Source organism: Phoenix dactylifera, chromosome 13 (assembly GCF_009389715.1).
Source record: "Phoenix dactylifera cultivar Barhee BC4 chromosome 13, palm_55x_up_171113_PBpolish2nd_filt_p, whole genome shotgun sequence".
NCBI classification, from domain to species: Eukaryota; Viridiplantae; Streptophyta; class Magnoliopsida; order Arecales; family Arecaceae; genus Phoenix; species Phoenix dactylifera.
In genome coordinates, this window is record NC_052404.1 from 4,160,581 (window position 1) to 4,188,350 (window position 27,770).

The 27,770-nt window shown below is 41.1% G+C and overlaps 1 protein-coding gene across 4 annotated transcripts; it reads right to left on the reverse strand.

Annotated features, from left to right (window-relative positions):
- LOC103701724 (protein CLT1, chloroplastic-like) lies at window positions 1-23,218 on the reverse strand. Of its 4 annotated transcripts, XR_005514501.1 has the most exons (11): window positions 22,658-23,218; window positions 17,225-17,370; window positions 16,383-16,420; window positions 16,174-16,289; window positions 13,218-13,317; window positions 13,089-13,124; window positions 12,863-12,913; window positions 12,627-12,750; window positions 7,218-7,343; window positions 854-1,242; window positions 1-770 (listed from the first exon to the last, which is right to left on the reverse strand). XR_005514501.1 is itself a non-coding variant. In XM_039132824.1 (10 exons), the coding sequence occupies exons 1-10, from the start codon at window positions 23,083-23,085 to the stop codon at window positions 1,058-1,060; spliced, it is 1,350 nt and encodes a 449-aa protein (XP_038988752.1). In that variant the 5' UTR covers window positions 23,086-23,218; the 3' UTR covers window positions 792-1,057. The 4 variants fall into 4 exon arrangements, 2 of the variants coding, with proteins under 2 accessions (XP_038988752.1, XP_038988753.1); XM_039132824.1 differs by lacking the exon at window positions 1-770 and having other exon boundaries at window positions 792-1,242; XR_005514502.1 differs by lacking the exons at window positions 12,627-12,750; window positions 12,863-12,913.
- Window positions 23,219-27,770: the final 4,552 nt, after the last annotated feature.

The following is a 27,770-nucleotide window of genomic DNA, read 5'->3' on the forward strand; positions in this document are numbered from 1 at the left end:
TAAACAAGGGGCTCCTCTTGGTTTTATTTATTGAATGGAAACACAAGAGGGTACGAGGTTTGTAGTTTACCTAAGACTTTCAGGTATCCTGACCTTGGCAGAACTTATTGTACCATATTAATAAACAATCAGGTCCCCTAGACCTTATATGTTCCAATCCATTGCATCTCTCCATAACTTCCATGCTCTGTTTGTTTTCAGATCTAGGCTTGCACACAACCTTCACTCTTTCTCCTTATTTTTTGGATCCTCCCAATCCATCAGCTGCCCAGCCTCAGAATCTCCCTCCGTTCACTGGCTTTTTCCTCTAACGCGTGCCAATTGCTAGTCGTTGGCACCACAAATACATGCACAGAGAGAGAGAGAGAGAGAGATGATAAGCTCATGGAGTATGACTTCAGTGGAGGCATAAGGGAAGAGAGGACTGATCTGGTTGGGAGTAACCTCATCTCCTTCGTGAAGAAGGGTGAGATATAACAGGAGCAGCAGTTGCCGTAGGAGGAAGAGGAGGGTCGATGCCTCTCGGTGCGAAGGCAGCGCTGGCGCTGGTGCTGCTGACGGCAGTTCTTCTACTGTTGCCGCTTGTGCTGCCTCCTTTGCCGCCGCCGCCGCCTCTCCTCCTCTTGATCCCTGTTGCAATGGTGCTCCTCCTTGTCTTCCTTGCTCTCCACCCAGCCCACACCATATCAGCATATTCTGACGTCCCTCCTCAGCCATGAATCAAACCCCACCATCCAAAAGAACTTCCATGCAGAATCATGTACCACATGCTGTGAAATATATTCAGGAGCTTGAAGAAAGAGAAGAGAGTAGAGAAGTAGAGAACCATTGATGGTAAGCTAATATAACATACAAACATGGTCGAGATGTGGTCATCCGTGTCATCTATTCCATCATTTCGCCTTCTCCTCTTATCCCATTAAATATGAATACCACAAACAGGTTGGCTGCCACCACGAGAACTTCTGTTCTGCCCAGTGCCAGAGATTTATACTACCTTCTTAAATGTAGGAAAAGAAGAAAAAAATAGGCAAAAAAAGAAGAAATGATGTGATCTCTATCCTTGGGCCAGTGATGGTGGCTGTGGCTGTGCTTGGGTGGCAGGACTTGAGGGTGGAGTCCAGGAGTAGAGGAGGAGGCCAGCCACAAGTACCACCGCCCCCGCGACAAAACCTGCCGGCAACGATGACGCCACTCCGATGTATGGCAACGGCAGCGTGAAGGCGTAGATGGAGAGGGGAACTGCACCAAAACCATCAACCACATTCAGTTTGTAGTTTTCCAACTTACAATGTACTTGGTCCTAAGGCTACAATGAAAGAAGAGAGAAATTACGAGAAACGACCAAAGTTGCAATTTTGCTTACATCATTCATCCGAAACATTAGTAACACTTTTGTCCAATTACTTGTGCCTGTAACACTAACCAGATAATGATAGAGATGGCTTATAATTCAGGTTCATGTTCTTGTTGTGACACGCTAAGAAAGAACGTAGTTGGTGAGACTGATAGTGAGGCCTGGTTAAAACAAATCCATCAAGTCTCCAAGGATGGCAGCCAGCACATAAATTTTGAATACCATTGGCTTAGACTCCTATTTCTTTGAAAAAGAAAGGCGGAATATATTGGCCGCTGTCTTGACAGACTACCTCTTACAAACACTCAACCAAAAGCAACCAACCTTGTGCTGGACTGGGACAGGATCTAGTTCCAATTCATTTGCTGTTTACTTTTCCTTTGCTGGAAGAAGTCAAAAGTGGTACCAAAATAATGGAAGATCTCTCAGTTTGGCTCCTCCAGTGACATGAGCTTAACCATGCTGATTAAACAAACTCATGCAACATTAATGACATGTACTTCCATTACTGTGGTGTAAGCTGTCAGACATGTTGATCGCATGTCATTACAGCCATGAAGGGGCCTTCTCCAGATTAAACAAGAAGATACGTTGTTTGGTACCACTTAAGTTATAATATTTTCTTCCATTGAAGATGCTTGGATACTGATAACCTAACTAACGCATTAACTTATGACATATACCAGCATGACCTCTTCTCTAGTTTTGTGAACACCTATCCTGACTGTCAACCTAGGCCTAGAGTCAACACTTTGATCTTTTATTTTAGCTTCTGCCTACATGGAATTTTGATAATAATATAATAATTCTGCACATACAAACCATTGATGACTGTTCAAATATATTTCTGGTTTTTCTCTATAGGACTGTTGCTTCAGTAATACACATCAGAATCTGATTTTTGATTTGGCTACTTCTGTCCATCCTATGTTTGGACAAGACCCAGATATCTTGCATGTTTATCTTAGTGTAGGTCCAGTTCTTGTCATGTTGGTTAAGGCCTAGTTATATTCTATTCAGCCTAGAGTTGACCAGATTAAGATTGGTCAGATCCCTTCTTTACATGCCGGTGAGGTCATAATTCAAAGTTTGCTACTGCATTTAAGAGTTCGACTGGAGAGCATAATAACATAATTGATTGCAAGCAGGAATGGCAATTAAGATGGCAAAAACTCACACAATAGCTGCCGAACAGCAGACTTTGTAGCGGCCCAAACTACATTCCATAAACCAAACTATGGTTCTATATATTAGATTCCGCCCCTGGTTTTTGAAAAGGAAAGAAGAGCCTCTTACAAGTGGGATAAAAAGGCCTATGTATTGCTTGGTCACATGAATGAGGATCAACATTGCAGATTCAGCTCATTTGATGTCTACCGCCTACCTCCCTAACTTGGAAATGGACCTCCTACATTGAATTGGTTCCTTTTCACATATGACTTCTGCATGGCACCGGACAGAAAGTTCGGCGAACAGACATGAAACCGATTAATCTAGAGATAATGCACACGTGGCATTAGGAGTGGTAGACTAAGCCTCTGGAAGCAAAGAGATCTTAAAGACCAGAGACGTGGTCTTTCCGGCATTTGGTTTAAGCAAATCGTATCAGCCATAGGATGGCTTAGATTTATGACCCTCATTCCTGATATCTTGATAAAGCAATTAGATTCACTTGATGGTCCCCAAGAGACCATGTTGTCTCATACAACTATACATGTCTGGATATTTGCAACCCACTATACATTTGCAAGGGGAGCAGTGGCCATCTTTTAACATAAAGATGAGGAAGAAATTAGAAATCCTTCACGTCTCACAACTTTGAAATCTCAGTTTAGATGACTTCGAGGTAAGGAAGAACACGGGAAAAAAAGTCAGATGTCTTCTCACAACTCTTAATGCACATCAAACCAAGGTTTCAAAGTTTGACCATATCTTTACCATATTGATCTTGTATCTCACACTGTATTGATCCATCTCGACAAGGGGGTATCATTTGGTGACAAATTGTGAGTAGATATAGGAGGCATATTGTGTTTTATATTGTAGCCGTATGTGAATGGTCCAGCGGTATACCATGAAATTTGAAACCTTACATCAAACGAGTCATTGTTCAGACAATTCATGCATTCCATGCTCATCTTCTTGTCAAGTCAGTCATACAGGTAGGAATAAGTTTAAGCTGAAGATAGTCTATGGATTGTTAGTAATCCTAAAGCTCATCAAAGAGAGAGTGTTCCAAATCTGATCCATTTCTTCATCAAAAGATGATTTAAGTACCATTGGATATGCTCAAATCTCATCAAAGAGAGAAAAATAGGGCAAACATATTTTATTTCTTGTTAGAGAAATGGCCTTAGATTGCTAGATCAATCAAAAGCTCAAGAACAAAAGGAATTTTAATCAAGGTTTGAAATACCAAGCAATTCAGCACACATATTGCACGGTACGTCATATCGAGGCCTCCTTGTTTCAGTGGAGCTTAGTTCGAATGGAATGCTCATCAACTGTATGAACTAAATATGGATTGAGCAATTCGGGGCGGTGGATTGAGGTCAGTTTGTCCACCAACCGATCTTGGACTACTCCCTCTCTTCTTTTCCACCATTTGAAGGTGACAATGAGAGGAAGACAGGCCAAGCTGCTACCTTTTGCACCAGATCAACTAATGCACAACCATTTTGTGAGCTAGAAATTTATTCTAGCTAGTTTATTTTCTTTCTTAAGCCTTTTTAAAAATTTTTATAAGTAATTTGATGATTAATTTGTAATTAATTAGCAAAACTAAGGAGAAACTTTATCAAATTAAGACAAAAACATTTGATCATGATAAAAACTAAGGAGCAAGAAAGCAAGATAAAAAAATTAACAAATTTTGGGATTTTGGATTCATCCAAAAACCTATCCTAAAATTCACATAAATTCGAAAATAACATGATCAATTGGTGCACGTTCAGGTCCTTCAGGATGATTTTTGAATATGTTGACGAGAAGAGACCATCTAATCCCACTAGAATAACTTTTTTTAGGCTATTAGTTTTGGAGGAAAGCTAGGTGACCATGTATTGGTTTTCCATGCACCTTGGCACACACTATTGAAATTAACCGTTTACTTTCTAAGTTGCCTGAGATAATTTTCCCAATATACCCTTTCAATATGCGCTTAACTTTTCTAACCTGCCTGCTAGTTCTTCGTCTCATACAGTGCATCTATCCAAGTTCATCTTCGCACCCATAGAAGTCTGTTTTTCATCTACTCCCTCTGTATTTCTACCTCTCCAGAATCCCTTGGTCACTCCTATCTCTAAATACTCTAAATATCTTAGCTGTCTCTGAAATATTTTAGATCAACGCATGGTAGAGAGAAGTGGTTCAGAATAGGAAATATAATATCAGCTTATTCCAATCATATCAAGTCATAGATCTATAGGTGTAATCAAAGTTTGCTATCTTGGTACTGGACCCCATACCAGTGCCATACTAGCACAGTGTCAGTACGGTACGGTACGAAATTTTTTTGGCATACTGAGTGTTAGTAAGCCACCTGAACTAGATACTGGTATGGTACCATATACTCCATACCGCCTGGTTCGGGCCGGTACGACGTACCATGCATGCAATGATTTTCAAGCATAGAAATGACGTCCCCAACAACCATAACCATGGCCATGTCACCATTGCTGCATGTTTGAAGGATCTAGTTCTTTTTCGAAATTACTAATCAGATCCACAATAAATTCATAACATGTCTTCAAATCAATATCCTTTTAAACACCCAACATGCCAGATAACTCATCGAGGCAGAAACATTGTACTATACTTTAAATGATCATACTAGAGCACGGTTATTATCATAATGAGATTCAAGAATAGTATTCTATTTAATTCCCTTTTAGATCTAATGATTGCTAATTGAAGTTAAATCTATATATCATAGTCCTTTAAAGGACTTTACACCTCAAGACTAGAAAACAACCGTGAGAGGTGGAAGTGACCAAAAAAGCCAGAATCTTTAGTGAGTTCCATTGAGAGAGGAGGAAGCACGAGTCTAGATGAGATAGGGAGTACAATGGAAGAGATTAAGAAAGAGGAAAGGAGAACATAGGGGTGGAGTAGAAAGTCAAAGATGAATGACTTCGGACAAGGTTGTTGATAGCGAATAGAATGGAAGGTCTCAACTGCCTAGTTTCTCTTTTTTTTTAAAGTTAAATTCCATAAAACTAATTTTAAAAGTAAAAAATCAATTTCTAGAAAAAGGTAAGAGTATTTGCACCGTTGATGCCAAGGTTTGCAATCTAGGTAATGAACCACGTAATGGTAGTATACTGGTACAATGTTAGTACACTTAATATGGGGGATTGATTCGCATACCAATACTTGGCATGCCCCTCGTACCAAATATCGGTTCAGTACCAACGTTGTATGATATGCCTGGTATGGGCTGATAAGCACCAGTACTGCGAACCTTGGTTGATGCTTCAAATCCATATGACAAAAAAATCTTTCTTTTGGGTTGATTTTTCGATATATTGTGCATGAACTCTGCATACATAGAAGCCCTTGACTAGTTATCTAACTTAATATTGCCATTCTATTTCTTGAAAAAATATAGTATTTAGACAAGAAAAAGTAATAAAGAATACAAACTGCAGTTTAGGGACCAAAAAAAGGCCGTACCAAGGGTGCTGTTTGCATATCTGTGTACCCGTCAATACACTTTGTTAGCATGATCTTTCATATGGCGCATGACATACCAAATCTCGGTTCACATAGTACCGATACTTGGTGTTTCGTACCTTGGTTTCAATAAAGTTGATATCCCCAAATAATGAAGCCCTAAATCTATTATTTCCTATTATAATTGAAATAATAGCCATTGCTTTCTAGTTTCTAGGTTTAGACATTGGTTTGTTTTGGGATTCATAATTCATAACAATGGGGGTTATTAGCCATTGTATGGGGTAATAATGGACAATATCAAAGATATTATGGTGTTTCTTGCTAAAATCAATGTCAACTAAATACTTTCTTTAAAGAAGTTTGTACGAAGATATGAATTATTATTTTGTTCTTATAATGGCTGCTGTAAGAGATACCAATTGAACAACTGATGCTATTTTGAAATTCGTACAAAAAAAAGAGGAATCAAGCTGTATTTTGGTTCATCCCTTTATTAAAATACAGTTTGTGAACTCTCAGATGGATCACATAATGATCCAAAGATATATTTTTGATAGGGATAACTCTTGCTACCCCAACAACTATTAGTTCAATGTCAGTCAAAAATAAGGTGTTTAGAATTTTTGGATGATATAATTGGTCAGACACTTCTGGCCTTCCAAAAGATTGACCATGTCATTTACCATTGCTATTACCTAAACAAGAGGTGCCTTGCCTGGGTTTTGCTACAAGAGATTAGAATTCAGATGATATAATTGGTTAGACATTTTCTGACCTTTCAAAAGATCAACTATGCCATTTACTGTTATCATTACCGAAACATGTAAAAGAAGATTAGTAACTAGTTAGCACTAAAATCATCATTCAATTGAATGCTATGACTTAAACGATGCATCCGTTAAATAGTAACTATCAACTTACTGGTTAGATACAGAAGAGAGCTGACAGTGTCATGGTGGTAAGTCATACCACAACCTGTTGCTATGAAAACTATAAAGAACATCATACATTGAGAGTGAATCCAGCGCAACTTTGCAATTAGTTATTGCTGAAGTAATCATTTCGCTGAACATTTAGGGAGGTAAAAAGACAAGCATATATATAATGGACAGAAGAGCATATATAATACTATATAATATAATGTTATATAGTGTAAAAGACAGAGAAAGTTTAGATGATGAACCTGAAAAAGTGGAGGCAAGGCAAGAGACCACTGCTGAAGAGATCTTGAGAAGATGTAGCAATGATATATTGAATGCCATGTTAACAATGACAAACAACAGTGGTAGCACCGGTGCTCCTTCACATCCTGTTATAAGCTGATATTGTTGTTACCATCTCTTTAACAAATCTCATAAAAAGGTGACTATGTTATTAGAAAAAATATTATATTCTATTTACTGTGTGTAAACATTTTGGGGTTTAGTAGGGCTAAAACAGAAATAAGAATTCAAGGAAAAATATCATGACTTGGCTCATTTTTGTTGAATCTATTAATTAATTTCCCCTTTATTCTTGGTCTATGGTCTACTGAGACAATAGTAACTAAACAATCCCACCCTATGAAGGATGAACATGGAGACTATCCTGGTTTAACTCGAGCTTTTCAAGGCATCATTCATAAGTAAATGGAGCAAAAAATTATTTATAGAGGAAAATTAATAGTTTTGAATTCTAGAAATACTCTAGGAACATTCTGTCTGCTAATTTCTGTGTAGAAATACTGTAAACTCCCCACAAGATTGCCAATCTCCGCAACTGGTTTTCTTACTTAATTGTCGTCAACAAATATAGTTAGATCTGATTTTCCAGTCCATACAAGAATTAGGTGTTTCTAACAATCTCAATAACATTTTCTATAATAATACACGTCATAAACGAGAACAAGAGAGAGAGGGGGAGGGAGCAAAGATGGGAGAGAGGAAGAGGCAGGGGGATATACTAAAAAGGCATCCCTCCTCTCTCAACTAATATCTTACATAAGACCGGCAATTCCATTAATAAACAACTAATACTTGACTTTTTTCTCTTATTTGATTTATCCTTAAATTAATACCTGCAATTCCATTAATAAACAACTAATAGTCTAATACTTTTCTTATCCAATTTCTCCTTAAATGTTATTTACAATTTCCTTTAACTATGAAAAGGCTGATAATGCATATTGCAGATATTTCACTCTGCAATATCTAAGAGGATGGTGTGGAAGTGACGCGACGCGGGTGGGCGCGAAGAAGAGCGGCAAGCGGCGGCGCCGTGGCAGAGCGGCGAGCGGAACCCTAGCTTTAGGCGGGCGAGTGGCGCGGCGGCAGTCGCGGTGGGGCGGCAGAGCGGCGGTGCATGGGCAGTGGTGCGTCGATGGCGGGAGCAGCGGTGGAAACCCTCTAGGGTTTCCTCTTCATCGGGAATAGAGGTAAGCAGTTTTTTTTTTTCATTCATGTGGGAAGCACGTGCGGCTTCACACGTGCAAGAATCATGTGTAGATCATGTGACCCTGCGGAGATATATTTTTTTTTCTCTCTTCTCCGGAACGGATCCGGGTTGCTAAAAAAAGAAGAGTTCACGGGTCTATACCTAACCCGTTAGCGAACTGAAACCTCCCGACGGTTTCGAGAGGCCGTGCCGAGATCTGCATCGGCGGTTGCGATGGAGCTTCGTGACCTATGGTGGCGGCCGATGACCGGTCACTAGCTCCGGGAGCAGTGGCCGTCGAACACTAGTGGCTGCTACAGTAGATCTAGGGAATCCTTCCCTGTGGTTGATGCCTGCGGCTGTCACGGTGGACCTGAGACCATCGGTTGCTGTTCTCGTTGGGACTCAAGGACAGTGACGCGAGAAGAAATGTGATGCTCTCTCTTCTTTTGGCAATGCAAGTTGTGCGTGGCCCTTCAACACGCTCCGGCATTCGCGGAGCGAGGGGTATGGTGAAGAACTCGTGCGGCAGCCTGAGACGTGGGATCGGGGGCTACTCTGACATGCATCAGGGTCTGTTACTTTGGCACAGAGGCAAAGCACGGCTCTGATACCAAGTTGATGACGAATTGAGACGGGAAAGGGGTACTGTGGCACCAAGTTAATGCAGAACTGAGACGTGAAAGGTTGTTGTGGCGACCGGTCAGAGAAAATAGGAGAAAGGGGAAGGAAGAAAGGAGGAGAAGAAGAGAGGAAGGGGGAAAGAAGGAGGAGGGAAGAAGGGAGGAAGAGAAGGAGAGGGAAAAGAGAGAGGAGGAGAGACGTGAGGAAGAAATTCTTAATTCACTTCATTGAAACCCTAATCATGATAAAAGTTTCCTATATATAGGGCCCAAACAAGACCAATTAACATAAACCCCTTACACAAAAATAATTCCCAATAAAGCCCTAAAATAACACAAATAAAGCCCTACAACAATAAAATGCAAACAAGCCCAAAAATAAAATAAAATGCTAATAAAAATAGTGGACTAGACGGGCGGATGATCAGCTCTGATGTCCCTATCAGAACCTTTCCAAGTAAGACCCCTCCTACATGATAGCATTTCTTTTATTCGCTATACAACACAAAGTTAACTTTAACATTCAATAGAACTGAAAAATTATTACAAATATTTGCTTTTTATGTACAAACAAATTCCATGATGGCTTATATAACAAACCAAAACAATATATATATACGTATATATAGTTTCGCATAAGGTTCTCCGTACCGACGGTACCGATGTACCGGTGGGCGCCGGTGTCGGTTCGGTACCGGTTTGGACCAGTACGGAACTGGTACCACTGGTACCAAACTGGCACCACTGGTTCGGCTTGGTTCACGTATCCAAAAGCTCCAAAAAAATTTGAAACCGATACGGACCGGTACGGTTGGCCGGTTCGGGCCGGTACCGATTTTTAACACCGAACTGGACCGGTCAGAGCCAACACCGGTTTGGTACGAGCTGAACCGGCCGGTACGGGCCGGTTCAACATTTTTTGGTTTCGCATATTTGTGGATCATTAGTTATAGAAAAAAAGATACATCGTTTAATAGTACGTGCAATTTCATTGATAAGTTGGCATAACTTTATATACTTCAAAATTGGTGTTAGGTTAGTACATAAAAAACTTATAAAGCACATACAAGATTATGTATTTTGTCTTGCCTTAATAATTCTACGATATCACGAAAATAGTGCATAAATCTTATGAAATTGCAAGTCACGATTTATCCATCATGTGTCTTGCATATGCCAATACATTAGTTGCTTAAAATTCACTATTACATATTAATAGAAACCAATACTCTTTCTCATCTATTTATGAGAATATTTTCACTTAGAAGTTAATAATTTTTCCTTCCACCAAGTCCATGCAAAATGATTATCTCAAGTCTGCAAGAGTGATTTATGAGATATAAAAGATATTTTTGTGAAGAACATGTATGATAAATTCAAAATCCAATATCATTCCTAAGGGAAATGTCTTATTGTTTCTTTGAACGAGATTTTTATGCATTTCTTCTTATGATCTCATCTTTCTTGTTCCAAACCCTACGTTCCCTTAAAGCTCTTAGTTCTTTCCACTTCTTTCCTTATCACCCATGCACCTTCCTTCAGACCTTACTTTGCAAGTTTTAAAGTTTTCCCTCTTGTTCATGGATTGGAGTATCATACCATGTGTTCTATATCATACAGTACATACCATGTCTGTATGGCATAGGCACAATACAGAGACACTTACCCTTTTATCCAGCATGTTGGTATGTGCTGGATCAAATTGGTCCACTGACACAGACCTGGCATGAAACAGCATAGGACAGCATGGACCCATTTTGGTGTCAGCAAGCTTCAGCATGTGTGCAGGCACACGATCAGCATGGTATGGTATGTACCTTGCCAGCTTATGATGGCCACGAGCACAACACATGATATTTAATCCTCATTCCTGTCTTATTTATACAATGGCATGATGTGTCAATGCCCTTCATTGATGCTCTTTATAATGCGGCACCCTTAGAATCTTTCTCGTAAGCCATCACTTGTACTTTCAACTAGGTGTACCAAATTTATTGTGACTAAACTAATCTCATGTAAAATTAATTAATCATTTATTGTTGATTAATTGCTTTTGTCACAATGTACTAAATGTAGGTCATCTCCATCAAGCTATATATATGGATACAACTGATTGCATTCATCTTGTCAATCTGGATGCTAGTTTTATTTATTTACTTATTTGTTTATTTGAGAACAGGAGGGAGTCCCATCCGGGAGTTCCACTGGTATATAACTACAGGGGGAGTCCCCTCCATAATATGACTTGAGGCAAAATCTTGGGGATGTATGACAACTTCAACACAAGCAACTTTTAAAGCAGGGATTCAGGTACTGGCAGTACTGGCCCATCCTTTTGGTACCATACTATTGTACATAAAGATCAATATGCAGGGTGGGTTTGACTCAATTGTTCATTTGCAAACCAGGATGCCCTGCCTTTCTCCCTTGACATTGGTCGAGACAAGTCGGTACCAACTCCAGCTTGGCCAGTACCAGAAGTGACCTAATTGAGATGCTTTCTTTTCTAGAAAAAGTGAATGAGAACAGCAGCAGTGGGGGCACACTCTTTTCTTTTGGGTTCCTTCGCGGGTGTAAATTAGACTGAAATATAAAAATATTTATTAAAATTTCATCTAAGTTAAAAAAGTTAAAAATTGATCAACAAAAAAGAAAAAAAGAAGAACGGAAAAAAAATCCCAGTATCGACTACCTTGAGAGTTGCAATGGCAACATCTTGGTATCGTATCATTCTAGGACCAAACTAGTATGTCTCAGTACTAACACTTACCATAGCATACTACCATATTGTATAATGATTGCTGCAGATGATAGATAAGGTGATGTCAATTGCCATGCATCAATATGATACAACTGCGAGGGGCATACCAAGTATCAGCTCGTAATTGATACAGTATAGCACCAATAGCATAGACTGGTACCACATTGTACTTAAATCCTTGATCATAAGATATCATGATTATGCTCTTGTTCACTCAACATCATTAAAAAGTACAATAACTCATATATGTGTATATGTGTATATTTGACCTTTTGATCATCATTTCATGATAACACTTCCAAAAATATTCAATTTACTCATCACCATGAAGTTTGATTGCATATAGAGAAGGTTATGAGACAAGGTTTGCCGTACCGATCGGTACCATACCGTATTGGTGTCAAAATAGTATGCACTATCACATCGTACCAACACTCGGAATGCCTTGCCGTCTCGTGCCACACCACATACCGACACTATAATAAGAAGATACTAATATGGGGTCCGGTACCGAGACGACAAACTACGTCATGAGATTTATGTTTTCCAAATGATAGATTATCATAAGTAGAAACGAAATCCAAGTCCATAATTGGGATTTTTGTCATATAATTATTAGCCACTATCTCCAGCTGTACCCAATTATATTTCACATGGGCTTCGCATTGAATAGCAAATGCAATAGAATTTAGTATTTGTGGTATTTTAGTAAAATTTTTATTACAAGATTATGAAATTCCTGAAAAAAGGAAACTATGGAAAGCTGAATAAAAGGAACAAGTTTTTAATGGTGTACCACTTGATAATGATCCTATATTTAGGAAGCAGGCTGCTCCATCTCTAATGTAAGTTGGCAACTGATTGAAAGGAACACCCCATAACTTTGACAAGAAAGGTAGTAAGAGACATATGAATAGTGCCTGGATGACAAAAGATTTTATATAATTTTTACAAGAGCAAAATCATAAGATAAAGATGGAGGCGTTCATATGACTCAAAACAATGAATTCACACCGATGGTAGTGTTCTTACTTGGAAAGCAGATCCGAAAGAGTTCACAACAAAAAGATCAACTGATCCCCCCTGGAGCATATAGGCATTATTTGTACTTCAGTATTTCACATACATGATTCGTGCACAACACCGTAAATAGAAAATGGAACAAGAGAACCAATTAACAATCAAATCAATTATAACTTTCTTGAAAAACTAGATTAAACAGTGCACTCAAAGAAATTAATGATGCAAACATGTGTACCTCCAATTTCTTAGCAGCATCCAAAAATATTGTTTCCTGCATATGACAACAGTATTGTACTGCATTAGAAGAAATTTGTCTTACAGGAGTTGACAATCAGTTTTTAATATCTGCTTTATGTATTAATACCTTCAACACTGTATCAGCAGCTTGAAACAAAAATGAGATTATCATCAATAGTGCCCAAAAAATTCCAGCATTTTTCAATGAATCACCAGCGCCAGATCCACTGTACAAGTTATAAGCAATTCTCATACAACATACTGTCTAGTTGAGAATTTATTAACTGGATAAAAGCGTAATCCACCAAATGATAATCTGATGAAAGAACATTGATCCAGAAATTTTTGGCATATATGATTGAGAAAGAAACATCATATTTAGCCCCTGCTAATTTGTAATCATGAGTACATGAATAAAAAAGGAAATACTAATTTGACAATGAAATTACAAGCAATCAGGCATCATTGAAATTTATTTTTGCAATATTCGCTGAGAATTATAAAATGAATACCAGCAAATATAATAATCGTTTAAGAAATCCTTTACAGAACATATTCTTATTTATAGAAAAAAAGGTTTTAGTTGGATATTTGAGTCATTGCAAGAATACTTTAGTTAGCATATGAGTTGATCATTTCTTAGTGAAATTTATGTAAATTTTGGAAACAATAGACAGCTGGCTGTCGATGGGACAGCAGGCCTGCAGACTAGATCACTTAGTTTGAGAAGGATAGAAGGCCAGCTTTCTTGAAGGTGGTTGAGACTGTTTAAGTAATGATTTTCATTCTATTGATTAAGAATGATATTAAGCAATTTTATCGGTGTCATAGGTTAAGATGATGACATATATGTGAGGATGCCAATTGGTTCAGTTGGTAAACACAGGTTTGCATAACAACGAATTGGGTTCGAGTCACACCCTCACACTGAATTTGGCTGGGCTTGCTCTAGTTCTCGTTCTCAAAAAAGAAAAGAATGATGAATTACATCGAACTCAAGGCCAATAACTAGGAAGGTGACCAATGGCATATGTTGTCTGCACAGCATACAATGTTGATTGATGAGAAGTGAAACTATCTCAACTTATTCTCCATTACCTTCTTGATTTATGCAGCCCCTACAGATCCTTTAATATGCTCAATTAGTTTCTACCATATATCTATCTTGACATTTTTAATTCTGCTGCATTCAACTTGTTTGTATGGACCCTTTGCATTGCCCAATGTTCCAAAATATAAGGCTAATATGTGCTTGTTTATCAAAAAATAGTAGATTAAATAAATGTTACTATTTTAGTGGATTAATGCATTGTAATTCTATTTCTGTATTAGTGGTGTAGGATAGTTATATTATACTGGTTGATTTATGGTGTATAGGTGGTTATTATTGGCTGCTAAAAGGTGGTTATTGTGTAGAGTAAAAGTATTCATATTAATTATAATGAATTAACAAGATTTAAGAAAAAATTTTCTTCTTCTTTTGAACAAATTAGGAGGATCAACTTCTTCAAAGAGGATCAACCCCTTTTTTGTCTGTTTTCTTTTCTATTTTCATTTTAACTAGCCATATATCAAAAGCATTGCAGGCATTGTTGCACTTCTATACACTTTTCAACTACATGTTGATAATAGAATATCCTAGAAGCACCTTTCGACTTCATCCAACCAGTTCCACCTCTATTACATTTGTCCTCATCTATATCACCATGGTTTTGCATAATAAATACCATATAATGTTTCTAATCACTCTGCAGTATTTTTTTTGTCCATCAATCTTAGTTGGGATGTCTTCAATAAATTTGCATTCGGCATACTCTATTTTTGTTATGATAATTTAACAGTCTTCATATAGCTTCTTGAATATCCAAATATTTGTAAAGTTTATGATGATTGATTTTTAAGTTAAAACAATTTTCTTCTGTAAAAAATCACCCAGTTGGTCGCTGTCATTGTGCAGCAACAAACTTCCACAATTACAGGTCTAATCATTTGTAGTGGCTAATTGACTACATTTTCTCAATTAACACTTCTGTAACTTGAATTCAGCAGCTATTCCTTCTTTACCATTTTCTACCTAGCTGCTTCAAATGTCAGATCTTGAGTTAGTATTTAAAGGTTATGATAAAGAAGTGGCATAAGAAAACCTAGATAGAAGTTCTGAGGAAGGTTTTGCAAAGGTTTGCCTCAATAGAGGATGTTTCCCTTAAGATATGGAATTGAAATAATCGGTATGGCTTTTTAAATATGTTCATCAATATAGACAATAATCTAAAATGTTGAACTATAACATAAGAATTTGGACTTTGAAAATAATATATAGTATAACTGAAAAGGCTTATGCAATAAATATCTATATTTAGGAAAGAAATTGAAGCATTACTAGATGACAATATGAGATACATTGGTTCTTGGATGAATTGAGCATCTGCAGAATATGATACAGATGGCCCTTGATGAAGAAGTTTTTAGATGTGCAACTTAGATAGAAGATTGGAGGAGACCAAAAGATGGATGAAGTAGTGAAAGGTTTTGAAAGCATCACCTGTTTTTGGCTGGCGTTGCAAGGGACCGGTATGATTATAAAACTGACCCCAAATTGATGAAATGACGTTTGCTGTTCAAGACTACCTCTAAGTGTAAACTGTTTAATTTCTGATCGTCATTCTGGATAACGTCTTGCTCATTTTTGCACATTATTTCATGCATATCTTAGCATATCTCTTTGATATGAAGTGTCAATCTCTCTTAATTGCGTATTTGTAATTACCCCCATCACTATGGAATGCTTTTATAAACTCATCATTGTAGTCCCATTTATGATGGCTCTAGCAGAAAAGTTGCTGATGTTAAGAAAGCTTTTTCAAAAGTGAAGAAATCGTAGAATATGGCTTCAATATCTGAAGGGTTTTGCAAGGACTTATGATTATGCTTTTATAATGAGGAAAATTCAAGGAGAATAGGGCAAGTTCAGGGGACACAACTGCATAAGTGAAAATTATCATGTCAATGTTTGTTTAAAGTTGAAACTCAACCAACTTCTAATCTATTTTTCTAATATACACACGTTGTTTTATATTTATTACCTTGCTACAGTTATTACCACACCAATGGTTACAAGAAAACAACCGAGTATTTGGTTGAATCTATATCGTCTCCCAAGAAAAATAACTGATAGCAGAAGCTGCCAAACAAGAAAGGTCTGCAAAAGACAAAACAAATAAATGTCATGCAATCTGGATTCATTTATTTTGATATTATGACTAAGGGAAAGCTGCATAACGTATCTGGTCACCTGAGATAATATTGGAATTGACGCTCCAGAAAGAACAGCTACCTCAACAAAAAGTAAACAAATAACATCTATGAGTGAAGCTTTCACATGTTAACCATCTAAATATAAGAACACAAAAAAAAAAAAAAATCGGGACAGGAGAACTGATGTCAAAGCAACAAGGGCACCAATAACAAATGGACATTCTTGAGACAAATTGGTATGTTCTAGCTGAATGAATCACATATAGCCATTAAAGATCAGACAGAAACTAGTTCAAATAAGCTCAAATAGATGTTGACAAATATTGGAATACAAGTTCAGAGATGCTAGCTCTAGAGCTTTCTTATTACGTGTAGAAAGTTCCAGTATCATGTGCCAAAATTATCCTAGTATACCATGGCTATCCAATTGTGCAATGCTGCTGGGACAATATATAACCACATCAATGCATATGCTCAGATACACTGTAATTTTTCTACTTCGGAGTATGGATTTTTTCCAGAAGTAGATATGCATTGTGTATTAGAACCATATATTTGACTCATCTAACTCAATTCTACATCCGAATGATCTAGACATGCATCTTGGTGCTGGATTTCATAGCATAAATCAATTAAAGCCCTAACATCAGCAAATCAACAATCTAGCTGATGAAATTGTGCTGTATCATATATTATATAATAGCACAATATATATGATACAGGGCTTACATGTTCGGTGTATGAGAATGTATTGACTCATATTGGTCTGTATTATCTAAAAACTGATATTTAGCACTACAGGTTGACATCAACAAACATGTTAAAATCATACAAATTGATCCAATGAGAAGCAGTTAGTTTATCATTATTGTAGTATACCTCCAGCTGCCATTCCAGATACTGCTCCCAGAGCCTCCAAGAGTCCTACAGCTAGATATGGAGTCTTTGGTAGAGAAAGCATCTCATCAGTAACAATGCCAGAATGATAGCGAGCATACAGGATAGAGAAGTAAACCACCACATATCTGTTAAACAAGCATGTATGTATGGAAAAATTAAGATGATATCACTTGATACACTGGTCACCAACAAAGTTGCAGCCATTTATGTAGGAGACCAAATTATTGAAAAGTATGGCTGTAGAACTATACTCCAATTTATTATATTGCCTGATCAATGCAGTTGACAGTCTGAAGAGTGTCAATATTCCATGCTCCAAAGCATCATAAAAGGTTTTTTTTTTTTTTTTTTTTTTGAAAAGTGACAAGAACAAAGCTAATTGAATTTACAGTTGAACACAATGAGATACAGAATGAAACAGAAGTAACAGGTGTTTGGTGGGTCCCAGTGAAGCAAATAATTTGATCACTGTGAGAAACCATCCACTATTTTAAACATCTTTAGCTCTCTAATAGAACATATAAAAATACAATACATGAATGACACAGAAATGGGTAGCTGTGATTATTTGATTTGATAAAAATATTAAATACATTCCCACTTTTGGCAGCACTTCTTTTGTTTATCTTGCAAAAGACATGAATTAAGAGGGCGCATTTATTCAAGATGCAGGTATCTACAAAGTTGTGGTAAGTGAAGAGTTTTAAACAAGTCAGGGTCTCCACGGATGGCTCCTCCTTTTTTCTTTGTTTCTCTATTTGAGTTCAAACTGTAGAAGAAAAAGATTACTTGAAAAGAATGACTTGTTTCTGTTCTCCCCAACATAGGTGTTACAATAACAGAAAGTCATATCAGTAGAAAATAATGGAAAATAACAGAGGCTTCAGAGTATCACAGTGTGTGTGTGTGTAATTCAGTGATAAAACAACACGGCCACATCTCATATACCTATTCTCAACCCCAAACCCCCTCCCTTAAAACTCAGTGGTTCAAATATGCAACATTATCTCAACATGCTTTGTCCACTCGTGAAAAACCAAAGCTTCAAAGCACTTAGGTTTTCACAGTGGAAAAGAATATTAGTGCAAATGATGTCAAAATTGGAAGAGGAATAGAGTTGTATTTTTACAATTCTACCCACTGCATGATCCATAGGTTGATACTTAAAAGGGAGACAAGCCTATTCTTGCTCTTCTAGTTCATACAGTCTCTTCAAAAGACACATAAGCTGATCATAGGACAGCAATTGGCAGAATCACCAGACCAATCAGCATATATGAGAGCCTTGAGTTTTACCAAGAAGGTCAAAAAGAAATACAAGTGCAAGCAATGTTGAATGTCAAAGAATGCATAAAGAACTATAGTGAATGCTGAAAGTAGTACTAATAGACTGGTTTACCACATTTATCCTACCAGGCTAAACGATGGTCCCTTGGAGAACAGCAATTAAGTGACTACCAAAGTTCATTGAAGAAAGGCTCATGACTAATAGGATATATCACTATCAGTGTGTCAAAAAGTGTGAGTTTAACTTGTCAAGATGATGATTAATTAAATTGAACCTGAACTTCTACAGCAGTAAGTACCACGAATGAGTGAAGGTAGCCTAGATATCACCATTCAAACCTCTTTCCATCAAATATGGGTTGGGATAAAGCACAATCAAAGTTAAGAAGGCTCCATTAAAGGATAGATCAAATTCTGTGACCTACCATCAATCTGATCTCAACACTGTAGAAACTTTTGTCAAATTCCTGGTCATGGAAAGATCAGGCAGAAAAGGACTAGCGATGTAAGTGACAAGGCTAATTGGTGGGTAGAGAAATCTACCTTACTCATTGCAGTTAAAAGCCTTAAGCTCATGAAATCAAGAAGCAAGCCTCTAACTTTCCTGGACACTTGAAGAGACCAGAGTCATTAGACATAGGGAGAAGATGATACCTTTTGATATAGGAAGCTATAAATTCATCTCTAAAGCATGAATAAGCAACAGAGATGGATGAAACCCACCCCACAGAGTGAAGGCAATCTCAAAAAATAAAAAGCAACAAAACTGCTTTGAATATTTTATCTGAGATTGACATATGAAGTGCTACTTTAAGGGCAATTTTTGGAAATCCTCATTACTGATGATAATTATGTCACTAAATTAGAGAGGTTGGACTACAATTCCATTAAAGGGGCAACAAGTAAGAAGAGCACACTTCAATTATCTTAATGGAAAGTTGATTGCAGGCTCCCCCAATCTTTTTCATCTATTTTAAGAAAAAAGGAAAAAACATTAAGTAGAGAGATTGAGAGAAGAATGCAGAATATGTGTGAAAGGAAAAAAGCAGGAACCATGTTTGAACACAGTAATAACCTAAAGAATATGAAGACATTATTTTAAGGGCATAGGTTTTCAAAAGGAAGCCTCAGTTCACCATCAGGCTCCATATTCATTTTCAAAAATAGACCAAGCACAAAAATTGACATGGTCATGCTACTTGTGTGCTTGACTTGGTCTAAGTGACAAAATACTAAAGTTGTTAAGCATTCCATTGTCAATGGTACTTAAATATTATTTCAGTCAGTGGGCACCCAGTTGCCACTTTAAATCTGTTTAGTATTTCAGTTTCCAAGTTATAAGTGATCTTGAATTTTATAAGTTCTCTAAGAATACAATCATCACTTTGGAATAAACCACAAGCAGAGAGTTGCTTAAGTACTCCAAGACTAAGAGATCAAGTCACATTTTAAGATTGTCCTATGCAAAGTAATTTTCAATTTACTTGTTGGTTTTCTCTCCATTTCTTCATAGATCACAACTATAATTTATAAGTATGATGCAACACACGGCACCTTAAATTGGTCTGGTCTTCATTTGCTTGAAAACATTACCGCTAACACTGTTAAGATTATGGTTTGCCATACCGATCGGTATCGGTATCGGTCCGAACCAACCGTGCAGTACTGTACTGATACCGAACTAGTACATGGTACAGAGGGTGTACTGAGTGTCCATGCACTAAACTAGCCCCCATACTGAGCATACTAACACAGTAATAGAATGGTACCGGTAGGGGATCCAATACTGAGATGGCGAGACTTGGTTTTGATTAGAGAGGTTTGGCTTTGGGAAACCCCTTTGACATTCATTTCTGTCCAGATGCATTTGTTTTCAATGTCCTTTTTGAAATCCTTATAGAGACATCTGCTCATATTGTCATATCATATCAATTGGTTTGATTAGTCTCAAATCCTTATCTTCAAAATGTATGTAACAAGTGACAAAAGATAAAGGGGCATGGATGAACCTACTGCATGACAGCAACTAAAATCTCATTTTCCTAACCTTGTTTTGTTGTATATGTCTTTCATGATATCAGTAACCTTATACAACGCATTAGTCTTGACATGTCCAGATAACCTTTGCTGGTATTCTGTTATGATTTTTCACATCAGTAAAGCCTGAGTTCTTTTATTACCTCTCAAAAGGATTCATTTCAAAATAAGGCACAATAAAAGTTTCAAGCCCTTGTTGGGTGGACAGTTCCAACTTCCAAGATGTATTCTTCTTCTATCCTCTTCAAATTAAATTGTTTTACTTTTAGGGCATCTCTTTTCTAGGTTCCTTTTGTATAAGAAACATGGCTAATAATGGCTGGTTGGTACGGGAACACAATTCAAAAGCAAGTGCATAAGTTGAACAAGCATAAACATGTTATGAGAAGTGCAATGCTAAGTATATTGAACCAACTAAGAATTTGTGTTGCCTTAGTTTGTTAATCATGATCTTAACGGAAATATAATTCATAAAAATTAACTATAGAAGAAGTGCTTTCTCCAAAACAGAGCATAACTGGAGAGCTTTGCCGGGACATCAACGATAAGGTGAAAGTATGATTGTCATTAAATAATTTCTCAAGGGAGTACTCAAGTGCATGTCCCCCCTTCTTTTGTATAAAGATATGGCGGCTTGAAAGGTATGAAAAGATCGCAACAAGAAAATTTACAGACTGATACACATACAAACACATTCTCAACATAAGAGGTGCAATGAACTATTCTGCTGCAGCGAGAGAGAGCTTGTAAATATTATGATTTAATAAGTGTATGACATGTTGTATGGGTATTAGTAGTGTGATCTTCATAAGCAAACAGAGTGTGTGGAAATAAATTAGGCTCAAGATATTCTAGAGGGAACTGCATTAAGTAAGTTCTAACAGGTTTTATAGTAAGGACCTTTACAATAATAAGTTTTCTAAAGTCTCTTGTATCTTTCCTTTTCTCCCCTTATACCTTTCTTTGTATCTAATATATCTCCTTTATTTTCAGCCATACTCCATACCAAGAAATCAGATCAGTTGCCCAGCACATTTAGTTTCATTCCTTACAAAGGTAATAAGACAGCACATCTAAGCCAAACTAGGTAGCTCCAGGTATCGATCGATATTTCTTTTAATTAAAAAAAAAAACATGTCCTAGGATCACTGTCATTTCAAGAAACTGGAAACTGATTAATGATAAATTACGTGCTCTCCAATAACCGACACATGTCGCGTTAGAAATTCAATTAAAATAGGCAATTTTGTAGAGCAAGAAAAAGAAAGGGAAGTGAAAATTCTGCTTACAATCACAAAGTTCCAAATTCTTCGGTCAAATAATTTGTCAAAAGTTTACAAAGAACCCAAAATCATAAAAATTTATAATAAATCAAAATAAAATGTTTACAAAGAATTCAGAAAAGCAAAAAATTAGAAAAAATCAAAATAAAAAACATAAAATTATCGATAAGGCAACGAATTACAAGACTTAGAAGGAACACCATGATGCACAGCCAGCCACACACATAACATCTTAATCTGCAAACCATTCTTTCAAAAATCCACTAATAATTCATGAAAAATCAACAATTCTTGAATTAACTCGGTCAAAACAGTTCAAAGAATATAGCGAACAATGCATTATAAATTACAATTCAAAGAGTTTGTCAGTCACATCGGCTTGATTCTTCTATTTATGAATTCAAAACAACCCAAGAAAATATTCTCCAAATGTGTTCGAGAGATTATTGTTTTGTAGCCATCTAAATTTGACAATCGCGAAGTCAGGATCCAACGCGACGTTGGGCCCCACGCCCACGTGCATGCCAGCCCCTTCCAGGACCAAATAAATCAGAAACACACACAAATAAAGCAATATCATGGTACCAATAAACCGGCACCCAAATCCACACCCACCAGGAGCCCGGGATCCGCGTGGATTATTCTATCCTATTTGTCGACTCCTTAACACCCTCGTGCCCCGCTAAACCGGTACCCGAAAGTCCCAAATTTTAGAAAGCCTCCCAAAAAAGAAACAGAATCCTGACCGTCCATTGGCTGATCAAAATAGAGTCAACGGAGGAGGAGGAGGAAACCGGGTACGTACCCGAACGTGGCGAGCTGGGCGAGAAAGAAAGGGTACTGCTTGAGAGGCACCAGCGCGAGCTTGTAGAGCACCCGGTTCCCGGTCCCCAGCAACGCCGTCATGGCCGCCGCCACCACCACCTCCGCCCTCCTCTTCCGCCGCCGCTCCACCTCCACATCGCCGACCCTGGCCCCCAGCGCGCATCCCCGCACCACCGATCCCCTCCTCCTCCGCGGTCCGCCGTCGGCGGACCGGAGGACGACCGGATCAAGAAACCGGATCCCGCTTCTCGGGTCCACGGATCGGAGAGCTCCGGTGACCGCGATCGCATCGCGATGCTGAAGCAAAGAAGGGGGGATCAAGCGGTGGTGGTGGGACCATCGGAGGCGGCGATCGGACGGCGAGGAGGGAATCTGGAGATTGGGAACTCGCTGGAAGGAGGCGGACATCGCCGCCGTCGCCGTCGGAGATCGGAGAGTTTTTTCTCTGCTTTTCTTCGTGATCTAGTCTTTTTGACTTGAGAGGGAAAAGGTTTTAAAGAGAGACAGAGAGGGGACGGGGGGCTGCGGCCTGATCGAAGCCGCCCCACCTTTCGAGCGAAAGAGAGAGGGGGGCCTCTTTATGGTGGGGCCTGCGGGAGACGTCCCTTTTTTTGGTGAAAAGCATAGCGACGCGTGTCGAGACACGTGGCTTATCGGCACTGGACCACTGTTAGTTGACACGTGTCAGGCCGTAATTTTGCATTTGGGTGATCGAGGCGTGTCGCTTGGGATTAAGTGGAACGGCGGCGGGGGCCTCTTAGATTCTCCAAACGCCTTGGTTTGTGTCCTGAGATTTTTAGCGTTCGAGGGAGGAGGGAAGGAAACTCACCCTCCCGTCGATCTATATGATGCTGACGTGGTATGTTATGGTTGGATGATTTATGATGACATGGCATGTGCTTTGAGAGTCGTGTGATGGGTGATCCAACGGTGGATTTTTTGGAGGAAGGCGAATGCTTTCGTGCGAAGGATACCAGCCCATGAAAAACTTAGCCCACTGCCACCATCATTGAAACAAGGACATTAACCATGCCTATTGTCATGCTTCCAAAATTGATGCAAACGTTGACTACAGTGACACGACACAGCTTACATTTGACTTTGTTCTGGTGTTCCATGATCTGGTCCTGCCCTTGGGCTTGATTTTGAGAGTCATTGGTTTGGAGTGGTGAATTGCAGCTGTTGAGGGGAATAAGATTTTTCCCCCCAAATGACACAAATGCCCCTAAGAAGCCGCACAACCTCCGACCCTGGACGGCCGAAGTCGGCGTCCAACCTCGGAACGCCCGACCTCAAGACGACTGACCTCGAGACCTCCGGTCTAAGAAAAACCCCGATGTTCGAGGTCTACTCTTGTCAACCACCTACTACGGCCGTGCACCTCTGAGGTCCGGCCGAGGACCATACCCTGACGCCCCTCTGGCATTTATTGCGCATGGCCGCCGTAACCCTCCGGCTCACTCAACAATTAATGCGGATCTCCGGCTTACTCCACAATTAATGCGGATCTCCGGCTTACTCCACAATTAATGCGGATCTCCGGCTTACTCCACAATAAATGCGGATCTCCGGCTTACTCCACAATTAATGCGCATGGCTCCTGTCATCTACGGACTCTCAGCTCTCCACGGCAAATTAGCCCAGCAGAGTCTAGTCGACTATGATAAGTCTCTGATCTCGGCCATACCTCCGACACCAATGCAATAATTCGCCTGGTAGCGTGCTAGTTCGGGTTGTACGACGCCCTCACCGCCGACATCAGTGCAATAATTCGCCTGACCGTGCGCCGACCTGAACAACATGCCGAGCCGTACTACGGCTTCGCCCTGTTACATCGCAGGTAAACCGACCCCCGCCTATAAAAGGGAGCCTTGGCCTCTCAGGAGGGGGTCGGAAGATGGATGCACTCTACAGACACTGTTTATCTCTCTTTTTACACTATTTGCCCCCTCCCTGACTTGAGCGTCGGAGGGCCGGCGCCGGAAAACCCGGCCACCGGTTCGTGTGCAGGCACCCAGACGGAGGACGCCGCCAGCTGACGGATCGCCGCCTCGCCACGAGGACCAGCTGCTCCTTCTTTCCGATCACACCAGACAGAGGACGCCGCCCGCCGACCGGTCGCCACCCCGCCGTGGTGACTCGCCGCTCCCTCTCCCTCGACCGAAGATTGCCCCCGGGTCCAATTTCCAGCAACAGTTGGCGCTAGAGGAAGGGCCCGAGTAGCAGTCATGAAGTTGAGAAGTAAGGGAGCCTCTAACATCTCCCGGCGTCCCCCGCAAAGCCCTGGACACTCTGTCCAGAATTCTCCAACTCCGGCTGACCCAGTTCCTCAGGTCCAGCCGGAACAGTTCGACGCCCTGGTACAGCAAGTCCAGGCCCTGGCCGCCGCCGTTCAGGGTCTGCGGCGCGAGGAAGCTTTACCTGCGCTCCCCCCACGGGCCCAGGCCCCGCCGGAGTGTCTCCCCAACGGCCCGGTTTTCCCAAGCCAAAACTTGCATGGCTCCTCCAGAGCCAACAACGAAGAACGAGCTTCTCCCCGGAGGGAGTTACCGGGAGAAGGTTTCGACCGGAGACCCCAACTTTCTGAGGCAGAGTCAGCCCCAGACCACCGTGAGCCGGCGCAAACCACAGCGACAATTCCACGGGTGGGGGAGCTCGACCGAAAAGTTGAGCATCTGGAGCGCCAGATTGCGGCACTCCACAGCAAGAAGGCAAGACAAGAGGGAGACTTTGAGTTCACTACCAAGTCCCCCTTCTCCCGCGAGATCGAGGATGAGCCGGTTCCTGCGAGGTTCAAAATGCCTCAAGTGGAACCCTACAGCGGGACGACCGACCCTCTCGACCACCTGGAGAGCTATCGGGCCCTCATGGCCCTACAAGGGTCCTCAGAGGCCATACTCTGCAAGGCCTTCCCAGCAACCCTCCGAGGGACCGCTCGGCTTTGGTTTTCTGGACTGAAGCCGAATACGGTGTCCTCTTTTGAGCAACTCGGCAGGCAGTTCGCCACCAACTTCGCTGCCAGCCGGCGCCGGCGACGGACGTCAGACTCCCTCCTCGACATCAAACAGAAAGAGGGGGAGTCCCTCAAGGAGTACCTGGACCGCTTCACCGCCGCTACATGGGAGGTTCGCGAGCTAGACCAGTCGATAGCCATGTCGGCTCTGAAGACTGGGGTTCGCTCCTACCGATTCCTCTTCTCCATCGAGAAGAGCTTCCCGGCCGACTTCACCGAAATGTTGGCCCGAGCCCGGAAGTATGCCAAGGCCGAGGAGGCAGTCGCCTCCAGGCGGGGAGCAATTGAGCCCGCCTCGAAGAAGCAGAAGAAGCGCCGCGAGGAGCGCGGCCGGCAAAGGAGCTGGTCTCCCCGCCGAGAGAAGAATCTTCCCAGACTGAGAAGTCCGCCCCGACAGCAGAGGCGACCTCAGCAGAGGACCCCTCCTCGACCGAGGTCCCCACCACGGCCTCGGACGTACCCGGGGAAGTACGAGAACTATACACCCGTCAACGCTCCCCGGGCCGAAATCCTGATGGAAATCGAGGGTCGGGACTTCTTCCGACCCCCGCCTCCTATGCGAGACACGGGATTCCCCCGAAATCCCAGGAAATATTGCCGCTTCCATCGAGATCGTGGGCACGACACGGAGGACTGTTTCCAACTCCGGGACGAGATAGAGGCGCTCATCCGTCGGGGAGTACTCAACCGGTTCGTGAGGAACCGACATGAGGAAAGGAGGCCGGCGGAGAATGTCGCACCAACCGAAAATCCGGACGACAACAGGCCTATCGCTGGCACCATCAACATGATTGGGTGGGCCTCGGCAGGAACGGCCGCACCCCCGAAGCACCCGCGCACTGATGAAGTCATCTCGTTCTCGGACGAGGACTTAGAAGGGGTCGAAACCCCTCATGATGACGCTGTGGTCATCTCTATGATTGTAAATAGGTTTGATGTAAAGCGTGTCCTAGTTGACAATGGAAGCTCAGCCAACATTTTGTATTATCATGCCTACCAAAAAATGGGATTGACAGAAGGACATCTCCGGGGAATCAATGCCCCGTTGGTTGGGTTTACCGGAGATGCGGTCCCGGTTGAAGGTGAGGCTAGCTTCCTTGTCACAGTTGGCCTCGCCCCCCGGGAGAGCACTGTGAGGATGGACTTCCTGGTGGTCCATCTGCCCTCGGTCTACAACGCCATCCTTGGGCGCCCAGGGCTAAACGCCCTTCGAGCCGTGGTTTCAACTCGCCATTTGCTCATGCGGTTCCCCACCGGCCAAGGAGTAGGCGAGGTCCGCGGAGACCAGCTGGTCGCCAAGCAATGCTACATGGCAGCCCACACAGTAAAGCAACCAACCGAGGCGCCGGACCACCCGATGGGCCCTTCGCTGCTCATAAAAACCCTCGATGCGAGGGACACCCTCTGGAAGAAGCAAGTAGAGCCCGGTGAGCTCCTTATTCAAATCCCACTACAAGAAAATTTTTCCGAGCTAACCGTGCAGGTCAGCTCCGGCCTCGGCGCCCGCGAGAGGGATTGCCTTGTCAGCTTCCTGCGGAACAATGCTGACGTCTTCGCCTGGTCGCCCGCGGACGTGTCGGGAATTGACCCCGGAGTCATGGTCCACCGACTCCAGGTAAGGCCAACCAGCAGGCCTGTGAAGCAGAAGAAAAGAGGCTCAGCCCCGGAACGACAACGAGCTGCGGCCGAGGAGGTGGACAAGCTCCTCGGAGCCGGCTTCATCCGGGAGGTCTCCTACCCGGACTGGCTCGCCAATGTAGTCCTCGTAAAGAAGGCCAACAGAAAATGGCGTATGTGTGTGGACTACACCGACCTGAACAAGGCCTGCCCGAAAGACAGCTTCCCCCTCCCGAACATCGACCAGCTCGTCGACTCCACTTCAGGACACCAACTGCTAACTTTTATGGACGCCTTTTCAGGGTACAATTAAATCCGAATGGCGCCAGAAGACGAGGAGAAGACGGCCTTCATTACCGACAAGGGCACCTACTGCTACAAGGTGATGCCCTTTGGCCTGAAAAACGCTGGGGCCACCTATCAGAGACTGGTCAGCCAAATTTTTAAAGACCAGATCGGCCGG